The following is an 11,323-nucleotide window of genomic DNA, read 5'->3' as shown; positions in this document are numbered from 1 at the left end:
GCATTTCAAGCTCAGGCAATGTTGGATTTCAGCATCAATGTTGACCCATGTGGAACAATAACTGCCTAGATAGGAGAAGTGATCGACATTTTCCAACATTACACTATTGAGTTGGATTTGTGGCGCTGCAGAGGGATTATTTTGTACATGCTGGTGCAGCACTTTGGTTTTTGGGATGTTGAGCGACAGACCAAGATATTCCTAAGCTTCTGCAAAGATATTTAGGATAGTTTGGAGGTCATCCTCTGAGCGTGCACACACCACGTTGACATCAACATACTGAAGCTCTATGATGGAAGTTATCGTAACCTTACCCTTTGCTTTCAGCCTGCTCAGATTGAAGAGCATACGCTAAATGAACACAGAAGACACAGAAAGTGTGAAGCAATGTGCATAAAGCCCTTCTGTAGTTTTTATAATTGATAAACTAATTGTGTTGCAACCCTTCTTCGTCAATGGTTCTTTGAAGGGCACAATGTTCAGATAAAACATTATTTCCAGTGGCAGCAGGGATAGATGGATAAAGAAAGCAAGTGTTCCTGGGATGTCCAGAGGGGCTGTGAAAGAGACCCAACCCACCCACCCACCCCACTTTTCTGGATGAATAAAAGCAACCGTGGGGGAGAGAAGGTGGTGGGGGGAGAGAGAAACATGGCCTTTGGTGGGTGTTTCTCTTTTGGGTGCTGTCAATAACTTCTCCAGACTCTCTCCTTCCCAAGAGTCTCTGGCTCCTCCAAGTCCTCCTGGAGAAGGATCCATTAAAAAGTCTTGGAGGGAAAGAGTGTTCCACACCAGCTGCTGTAGCCATGTTTCTCTTTGGGGGGCCTGGATCTGCCTTCTGTATCTGCCCCATCTTGCAACCTCTCAAGTCGAGACTGAAAGAGTGTGTCTGTTGTAAAATTAGTTAACCCATTTACATATGATAGAAGTCATATAACTTAACAGTGAATGGAACATATGTCCCTTTTAATACCTTCATCTTCCTTTCTGTAACGGAAGATATGTATTAGTGCTCTAATAATTTCTAGGCTACGTGGACTTCTCAACCCCGACTCCCACCTGCTTATCTTTGAAACTACTGTTTAAAAAGTTTAGAAATAGAAAATTTATGTGACAGACTCTACTTCCCTTGAGTCTTCTTCCCGGGCGTTGGGAGCTATTGTAATAGTATGCTAAGGACTTTCTAAAGGTCTGGTTGTCAGGGATATGGACAATAAGTGAGTGAAATGTAAATTGTAAGACGAGTAGATGCCAGGATACCCAAAATAACGGACAGAAGAACAGTTTTAGCTCCCTGACCTGTGACCTTCCCTTACATGTATATATTCTCTGAGCTAATGCCTGTACCTTTCTCAAAAAACCCTCTCAAAGTTGTACTAAAATGAACCTCTAGTTTGGAGTCGCTGAAGCTATTGCAATACGTTATCTCTCAATAAACGGTGTCCCTGACAGACGTTGAATTTTCCTATCTCTTGGCTGCATTTTTCTTTGAGGTGTTATTCCTTCACCTGGCCATGAGCCATTGAGGGGTGGTTTGGAAGGTAGTTCTTGCCCCACATCTTAAAGCCTGGAATAAAACTATTTCGAAAGGGAAAAGCGGGTTTCGGATTTCCCTCACCCCTTTCCTTCCTGGGAAAGGCCTTATCTGAAGTGGCTCCTAGTTCCTGGAATCCCCTTTCATAAGGAGCCCAAAACTTTCTTCTTCCCACACGCAAACTCCTGATTTTGCCACCTCTGCTTTTAGAACTGCAGTGTCATGAAATCCAAGGTGATATAGATACATTGGGATTCCCAAATCCTACCTTTAGTAGGTCTGGTGGTTATGGTTAGGGACAGAAATTTCCTACAGCTGACCTGTATTGCTTTGTTGTCTGGCACACCTGTGATGGACAGCAGAGCCAGAGTCTGGCCATTCAGTCCCTCAGAAATACCCCCAGAGGGATGGTACCTCTCTGATTGGCCAACAGCACTTTTGGAGGGAAAATAAATGGAGCCATTTCTGAGGGAGAGAGTTTGATTTGAGAGAAGATGGAGAGGGATTTTGTGGGAGTGGGGGGGGAGAATAGGATTTGTCTGAGGGAGAACTGGTTTGAATATGAGTTGAACATGCACCCTGAGGAGACTGATCATAGTGAAAGGAAAAACCCTCCCAGCTTGGATAGGAGGTTGTGGGTCTGGGGAAGAAGAAGAAGAGTTTGGATTTGATATCCCGCTTTATCACTACCCGAAGGAGTCTCAAAGCGGCTCACATTCTCCTTTCCCTTCCTCCCCCACAACAAACACTCTGTGAGGTGAGTGGGGCTGAGAGACTTCAGAGAAGTGTGACTAGCCCAAGGTCACCCAGCAGCTGCATGTGGAGGAGAGGAGATGCGAACCCGGTTCACCAGATTATAAGTCTATTGCTTTTAACCACTACACCATGCTGGCTCCCACAGGAGTGTCCTGAGAGTGCTGACTCTGAGGTAGGAGAAGCAGATCCTAGGGGAATTCGGGCTCCCTCTGGGTCTCCTTCCAGTCAGGAGGGGTTACTTCGTGTAGGGAGAGAAGACATTGAAGCCAGTCACAAGGGGGGGGGGGGTTCTTCTGGGTCTGTTAGACCAAACTGGAATTACCTCAGGATTAGGGGTGCTTAGAGAGTGGGGGGGCGTGAGGAAAAGTGCCCCTCGTGAACCAGGGCATTGATCGGGGAAGGAAGCTGTGTTGTATTATTTAACTGAACCATCTCTCATAACTTAAGTAGCAGAAATTGAAGTATAGCAGCTGGTACTTGAGTAAAGAGAGGCTAAGTAACACTCTGGTTAAGCCTCAGGCAGCTTATAGTTTAAGAAAATAAGTTGACTTCTGCACACATCACGAAAGCGCATTTCCTGACCCACTTTCTTTCACAAACTTCTTTTTGGTAATAAAATTTCCCTTGTCGTTTGTTCAACCTTTGCCTGAGTCTCTATTCACTCACTACAAGATGAAGTGCAGTAAATTGGTGAGATCTTTTTGTAGTTTGCATACTGGGAGGGTCCCTGAGCATCCAGTATAGGAAGAACTGAATAGGGAAGAACTTGGCCCCCCCTCTCAATCATAAAGGAGATGCCCCCCCCCCCCACTGGACCCAGGCAGCGCCTCCCATGCAAATCCTCAGTGCGGGTTCCCATCAGAGCATAGGAGGGAGGGGCTGCTCTTCCCCGCCGTAGCTCTATGGGCAAAAAGGAGGAGCTTTAGAAAGTGGGCGGGGCGTCGCTGGACTGACTCCTCCCTCCCTGCTCTTTCCATTGCAGGAAAAGACTTCAGGAGAGCGAGGAAGGGAGGCGGATGCGCAGAGAGGACGAAGAGGTAAAGATGCAGCGATGGGGGGGGGGGGAATGGGGACACCGGGGGGGGGGGGAGAAAGGGACAAACAGGGTTTCCGGGACGCATCCTGCTTTGAAGCCCCCCCTCTTCCTGGGGGGAGAGAAGGAATCAATGGGAAGGCTGAAAAGGCGAGAAAGAGGCCTGGATAGAGACCCCCCCTTTTTTTCTCTCCCTCCCCCATCTCGCCTGCTGAGGCCCCTCCGGAAGGAGAGGTGGGGGCGCTGGGGGGGAGCGGTGCCAGGGGGGGGGCGTTTCTGGGCGGAGGGAGGAAGGCAGGAAAAGTTGGGGGGCTGAGGGATCAATGGAAGTATCCGGGGAGGGGGCCTTGCCGAACAGAGAGAAGGGGACACGTGGCCTTTTAAATGTCTCCATCTTGGGCTCTGGCAGGGTAATCCCGGGAGGGGCTGCCTTAGCTTTTCCCTTCCTGCCAAGAAATCTAACTCTGATAGAGGGACAGGAAGAGATCCCTGAAAAGGGGGGGGGGGTCCCATTTCCCCACCCACTTATTTCCGGGTAGCCGAATCCCCTCCCCCTTAGATGCTCTGAGAAGACGCAGGGGGCTCCAGACGCAGGACTACCAAGTCCAGCCATTGGAGAAGAGCAAAGGTAGGAAGATCCTGGGAGGAAAGACCTTCCTTAAGTTACCAGAAACTACCTCCCCCCTCCACACAGGCTTTGAGTTTCAGGTTAGTGCAGGAAGGGGTTTCCGTGTGGGTGGTCCTTGTCCACCTCTGTACTGGCAGGAGGTCAAACTTTAAAGTGGGTAGCCCTGGGACATTGTATGTTGTTCTTGTTGTTGTTCAGTCGTTTCAGTCGTGTCCGACTCTTCGTGACCCCATGGACCAGAGCACGCCAGGCACGCCTATCCTTCACTGCCTCTCGCAGTTTGGACATTGTATGCTTAGTGTTAAAGTTTAGTCATATTATAAGTTACTGTAAGTTTAAGTTACTGGTAAGTCTGCTGCAACTGGACTTCTTATGGACAGTGTCAATACTCAATGTATTGGATTTGTGACCATTATGCTCATTTGCCTTCAGTATCAGTAAAGCTCTGCTGAATGAAAAAGAAATGCCTCTGGTCTGTTTTCTGGGAATCCCACAACGTGTTTAAGTTTTTACTCTGCTAACTATACATTGGAGATCTGCTCTGGATCAATATAGGGTACAATAGATGACACTTACAGAGACCGTTAGGAGCTCCCCAGGGTAAAATGCCCCACTGTGGGACCACTGAATAATTCCTTTATCCTAAGAAGTTGTCCTCCTTTTTCTTCCTGTTCTGTTGTTTACTTCTTGCTATACAGTTACCTGCTTAAGCACAAACTGAACTGGCAAGGGGGTCGTCTTGCCCATCTCGAACGTTTGACTTCCTTCCAGGGGAGAGGGGGTGTTGACAACTGACACAGGACCCCCTTCCTCCCTGCAGAGAAGGAACTTATCACGGTAAGAAGCAGTATTCACTTTCCAATGCATGGCTGATCATTGATGCTGTTGTACAGCAGTCCAGAAATATGGGAAGAGGGTGCTATGGAAATGCTTTCAGGATTCATAGATCATTGATATATTGAAATCATATTTATTACTTCTTCTTTTTGGTAGAGTGAGTTACAAGCTGTGATACAGTGCACCAGCATCAGAAGATAATAGATGTATGCAATTTCCCAGTCTAGTGGGCTTCATGGGTAAAGGACCCAAGATCATGATAGACAATGCCCATTGCTGGAGGGTTTACATGTAGGCATTCAAATAACAATAACAGTTCATTTATATGCTGCCCATCTGACTGGGTTGCAGGACGAGGATTGCCAGTATTACAAGTAAGGTGTGTCAACTTGCCAATCACACAAACTGTAAGAGAGTAAGTGGGTGGGATTATAGTTTATAGGAATCCTGTGATTTTGTCTAGCTGTAACTTTTCTTGTGCTAATAATTGTGGTACGTCCTTGGTACAGTTTCTGAAGTAAACCTGCAAAATCTACAGAGACTCACAGGTTAATGGTGAAATGAGCTTTCTTGTCTACATCATCCAACTGCTGCCCACAAGAACAAGAGTCATCATATCTTTATTGGACTTTAATTGGCTGCCAGATACTTTTGCCTTTGCTTCTAAAGATGAATATTTCTGAATACTTTAACAATCACAAGGGACATCAATAGCACTTCTGTTTTATTTATTCCACTTAGGAGAGACTCTGATACACCACTCTGAGCTCATCTCCATTGAAACTGAAAAATACAGAGACGTTGTCCTGGAGAAAATGAGAGTTCTGTACTTCCAGTTTTCTTCCACTTTTCACAGTTTCCATACAATTGGTATATACCGGTAATTCCAAATGATATTTTCCTTTGAATGGCTTGACAAATTCAGCTTTTTCCGTGTCACACATATTCGCTTAACCACCCTTCCCGAAGGAGAAAGGAAAGTGAGAGACTCCTGGACAGAGAATTTCCACTGGGATACTTCTGTATTACAAAACAGGCATGAGATCAGGTGGCCCATTCCGGGGCCATACTTCCCCAGGGAGAGATAGAGAGGAGAGGGTAAATCTAGGAGATGCTTTTCAAAAAAGACGGTGGTGTTAATTAGGCTCACTTTGTGTTAAGTGCCTTTATTATTATTATTTCAAGGTCACAAAAAAACAAATCACATACAAACATCACATTTCAAAAATACCACACTCAAATTCAAAATTGAATTACATTTTCTAACCTTAATCCCTTGCTTAAGTTACCCTGGTTGGGATTCAAATAAGCACCGTTGGTTTTAATTTCTATTTCCTTTAATATCAACACAGTTAGAAAATTTGTATCAATAAAATTGTACGTTCCCACTTTCCCACCTCCCCCCCACTCCCCCTCACCCATGCGTGATCTCGATGTTTTCCTTTCTACCCTTTAGTTGTGTTGATTTTTGTTTACTTATCACCCAATTCATTTTATTATTCTTTTCTTATTTTCCTCTGCATGTTTTACACCTTATCCACTAATATATCAATTCCAGAGCATTATTTCTTCATGTATTCCTTCGTTCCTTCCCATTCCTTAATTATTTTCTGATTTGAATGTCATCTAATACTTGCTGTCAATTTTGCCATTTCTACAAACTCGCAAAATTTACTTTGCCAATCAGATAATGATGGGATTTTCTCCCCCTTCCATTTTTTTTGCTATCTGTAATCTGGCAGCTGCCATCGCATAAAGGAATACATTTTTCTTATCTCTGGGGATGTCATTAGATACTAAACCTAACAAAAATGACTCTGGTTTTTTAATAAATGAGATTTTAAATAATTTTTTTAACTCCTCATATATCTCATTCCAGAATCGTTTTATAATTTTACATCCCCACCATGTGTGGTAAAAGGTTCCCACCTCCCTCTTACAACTCCAGCATAGGTTTGATTGCTTTATATAGATCTTAGCTAGTTTTCTGGGGTAATGTAGCAGCGACAGAGCATCTTCATCATATTTTCTTTTATTGTGGAACAGGCCGTGAAGTTCATATCAACCTTTCACAGACTTTCCCACCTTTCCATTTCAATTGCATGACCAAAATCCTTTGCCCATTTTATCATTACTTCTTTAGTTTCATTCTTCAGTTCCCACTCTAGCAGAAAATTATACATCCTAGAGATGGTCTTCTTTCTGGGTTGTATTAGTTTGCTTTATAATTTTGACACTTTTTGTTTGAAACCTTTTTTTATCCTGATCAAATCTATGTGCTATTTGGTGATATTGTAACCAGCTGTTACAATGATTACTAACCTTTTCATAAAATTTTAATCTTATATCACCATCCCTTCCCTTTACTAGTCGTTGGTATGTGGGCCATGTTATTTCTGTATTCCTTTTTTTAACTGTTAGAACCTCCGAAGGTGACACCCATTTTGGTATTTTTGATTCTAGAAGCCATCTATATTTTGTCCATACTTTATATAATGACTTCCTGACTATGTGATTCAGAAAATCTTTATGGACAGTCACTTTTTCGTAAAAACAAGTACGCATGCCAACCGTAGCGGTTGTTCCAGCCCTCCAGATCTAAGATTTCTGAGTTGTTCAAGGTAATCAATCTTTTAACCATTCAAAGCAAGCTGCTTCATAATATAATCTCCGATCTGGAAGGCCAAAAGCTCCTCTTTGGGTTTTATCTGTTAGTAGCAAAAATTTTATTTGTGGCTTTTTCTGCCATATGAATCGCAATATATCTCTTCTCCAGTTATCAAAGCAGTCAAATTTAACTATTATTGGCAGCATTTGAAAGAGAAACATTAATTTAACTTTGTGTTAAGTTCCTTTTCCCTCTTCCTTGAAACCCTAAAAGGATTTTCTTTTCCCCCCAAAGGAGAAGGCGATCCGAATTCTGAGGAGACACCTGCAATTTCATTGAGAATAATGAAGACAAAGTTAAAATGTACATAACATGCTTCTGTCAGTGTACACACCGAGTTTTCAGTACAGTGGTACCTCAGGTTACATACGCTTCAGATTACATACGCTTCAGGTTAAGAACTCCGCTAACTCAGAAATGATGCTTCAGGTTAAGAACTTTGCTTCTGGATAAGAACAGAAATCGTGCTCTGGCGGCGCAGCAGGAGGCCCCATTAGCTAAAGTGGTGCTTCAGGTTAAGAACATATTCAGATTAATAACGGACCTCTGGAACAAATAAAGTACTTAACCAGAGGTACTATTGTAATGAACTCACACAGAAGAGAAACCATCTAAAGCTATGGAGTGCAAAAAGAGCTTGAACTCGAGCAAAACTGTTACGAAAAATCAACCAACTCACACAGGGGAGAAACCATTTCCATGTATGGAATGCGGAAAGAGCTTCAGTCAGCGTGGAGCACTTAGAATGCATCAAAGAATACACAAGGGGGAGAAACCATTTCAATGTAAGGAGTGTGGAAAGAGCTTCAGTCAAAGTGGAAACCTTAAACTGCATCAGAAAACTCACACAAGGGAAAAACCATTTAAATGTGTTGAGTGTGGAAAGAACTTCAGTCAAATTGGAAATTATAGAATACATAAAAAAACACACACAGGGGAGAAACCATTTAAATGTATGGAATGTGGAAAGAGCTTTGGTCGTAAAGATACCCTTAGAATACACCAGCGAACTCACACAGGGAAGAAACCATTTAAATGTATGGAATGTGGAAAGAACTTCAGTCAAAGTGCAAACCTTAGAACACATCAGAAAACTCACACAGGGGAGAAACCATTCCAGTGTATGGAGTGTGGAAAGAGTTTCTATCAAAGTGGGCCTCTTCGAATACATCAGCGAACTCACACAGGGAAGAAACCATTTAAATGTATGGAATGTGGAAAGAGCTTCAGTCAAAGTGGAAACCTTAGACTACACCAGAAAACTCACACAGGGGAGAAACCATTCCAGTGTATGGAGTGTGGAAAGAGCTTCAGTCAAAGTGGATACCTTAGATTGCATCAAAGAACTCACACAGGGGAGAACCCATATAACTGTATAGAGTGTGGAAAGAGCTTCAGTCAAAGTGGAAATTATAAAAGACACCAAAGAACTCACACAGGGGATAAACCATTTAAATGTATGGAGTGTGAAAAGACCTTTGGTCATAGTGGAGCCCTTAGACTACATCAACGAACTCACACAGGGGAGAAACCATATAAATGTATAGTGTGTGGAAAGAGCTTCCCTTCAACCAAAAACCTTAGACTGCACCGAAGAACTCACACAGGGGAGAATCCATATAACTGTATAGAGTGTGGAAAGAGCTTCAGTCAAAGTGCAAATTATAAAACACACCAAAGAACTCATACAGGGGAGAAACCATTTAAATGTGTGGAGTGTGGGAAGACCTTCAGTCATAGTCATCACCTTAGACTGCACCAAAGAACTCACACGGGGGAGAACCCATATAACTGTATAGAGTGTGGAAAGAGCTTCAATCAAAGTGGGAATTATAAAAGACACCAAAGAACTCACACAGGGGAGAAACCATTTAAATGTATGGAGTGTGGAAAGAGCTTTGGTCATAGTGAATCCCTTAGATGCCATCTGCGGACTCACACAAAAGAGAAACCATTTAAATGTATGGAGTGTGGAAAGAGCTTTGGTCATAGTCGATCCCTTAGAGGCCATCAAAGGACTCACACAGGGGAGAAACCATTTAAATGTATGGAGTGTGGAAAGAGCTTCAGTTATAGTGGAACCCTTAGAAGCCATCAAAGGACTCACACAAAGGGGAAACCATTTAAATGTATGGAGTGTGGAAAGCGCTTCCATCGAAGTGTACATCTTAAGAATCATCAGCAAACTCACACCAGAGAATAACCATTTAAATGTATGGAATATGGAAAGAGCCTTGGTCAAAGTGGACATTATAAAGACACAGAGAACATTCACAGCATTAAAAAAGCATTTAAATGTGAGGATTTTGTGTGCAAAGAGCTTTACTGATAGTGGAGCACATAGAAAACATCAACAGACATACACCAGAGAGAAATCATTTAAATATATGGAGTGTGCAAAGAGCTTCAGTCAGAGTGAAAAACTTGCAAAACAATAGTCAACTCACATGGGAAGAAACCATTTAAATGCATGGGAGTGTGGAAAGAGCTTCAATTTGAGTGCAGATCTTAATATACATCAGCTGTTAGATGCATAGAGTATATGTGAAGTTCTGGTGTCTGCATGTAAATTTGTACCCATGTATTCAAGTGTTACAACCCTTCCTCATCCTTGGCTATCTGAAGGGCACAATGTTCAGATAAAACATTATTTCCAGTGGCAGCAGGAATAGAGGGATAAAGAAAGCAAGGGTTCCAGGGATGTCCAGAGGGGCTGTGAAAGAGACCCACCCCACCCCACTTTTCTGGATGAATAAAAGCAACCGTGGCGGAAAAAAGGTGGTGGGGAGAGAGAAACATGACCTTTGGTGGGTGTTTCTGTTTTGGGTGCTGTCAATAAGTTCTCCAGATGGGCTCTGGGGCATCCTTTGCTACTCTCTCCTTCCCAAGAGTCTGTGGCTCCTCCAAGTCCTCCTAGAGAAGGATCCATTAAAAAGTCTTGGAGGTAAAGAGTGTTCCACACCAGCTGCTGCAGCCATTTTTCTTTTTGGGGTGGGGCTGGATCTGCCTTCTGTATCTGCCCCCACATCTTGCAACCTGTCAAGTCGAGCCTGGACTGGTGTGTCTGTTGTGAAATTAGTTAACCCATTTAGCATATGACAGAAGTCATATAACTTAACAGTGAATGGAACATATGTATATTTATCATACCTTCATCTTCCTTTCTGTGACGGAAGATAGGTATCAGTGCTCTAATAGTTTCTAGGCTACGTGGACTTCTCAACCCCGACTCCCACCTGCTTATCTTTCAAACTACTGTTTAAAAAGTTTAGAAATAGAAAATTTATGTGACAGACTCTACTTCCCTAGTTGTCAGACACCCGGATATCCAAAATAACGGACAGAAGAACCATTTTAGCTCCCTGACCTGTGACTTTCCCATACATATATAACTTCTATTAGCTAATGCCTGTACCTTTCTGTAAAACCCCTCTCAATGTTGTACTAAAATGAACGGTTTGGAGTCGCTGACGATTTGTAATAGCTTATATCTCAATAAACTGAGTCCCTTCCAGACGTTGAATTTTCCTATCTCTTGCCTTCATTTTTCTTTGAGGTGTCATTCCTTCACCTGGCCATGAGCCGTTGAGAGGTGGTTTGGAAGGAAATTCTTACCCCATATCTTAAAGCCTGAAATAAACTATTTTGAAAGGGATAAGGGAGTGTCAGATTTCCAGTTACAGGTAGGTAGCCGTGTTGGTCTGCCGTAGTCAAAACAAAAGAAAAAAAATCAAAAAATTCCTTCCAGTAGCACCTTAGAGACCAACTAAGTTTGTTCTTGGTATGAGCTTTTGTGTGCATGCACACTTAACTGAAGTGTATCAGAAGAAGTGTGCATGCACACGAAAGCTCATACCAAGAACAAAC

At 43.0% G+C, this 11,323-nt stretch overlaps 1 protein-coding gene across 1 annotated transcript; it reads left to right on the top strand.

Moving 5' to 3' along the window:
* Nucleotides 1–8,019: 8,019 nt before the first annotated feature.
* On the top strand, nucleotides 8,020–10,892 carry LOC117042215 (zinc finger protein 709-like). Its single transcript, XM_033141744.1, has one exon. The coding sequence runs from the start codon at nucleotides 8,076–8,078 to the stop codon at nucleotides 9,657–9,659; it is 1,584 nt and encodes a 527-aa protein (XP_032997635.1). The 5' UTR covers nucleotides 8,020–8,075; the 3' UTR covers nucleotides 9,660–10,892.
* The last annotated feature ends 431 nt before the right edge of the window (nucleotides 10,893–11,323 follow it).

This window comes from Lacerta agilis, chromosome 2 (genome assembly GCF_009819535.1).
Source record: "Lacerta agilis isolate rLacAgi1 chromosome 2, rLacAgi1.pri, whole genome shotgun sequence".
NCBI lineage: Eukaryota > Metazoa > Chordata > Lepidosauria > Squamata > Lacertidae > Lacerta > Lacerta agilis.
The sequence above is the reverse complement of the archived record's forward strand: the minus strand, read 5'-3'. Positions and strand labels throughout refer to the sequence as shown.

Coding starts and splice junctions, on each gene's coding strand:
- LOC117042215 (XM_033141744.1), top strand. CDS start 8,076: ATGGAGTGCAAAAAGAGCTTGAACTCGAGCAAAACTGTTACGAAAAAT.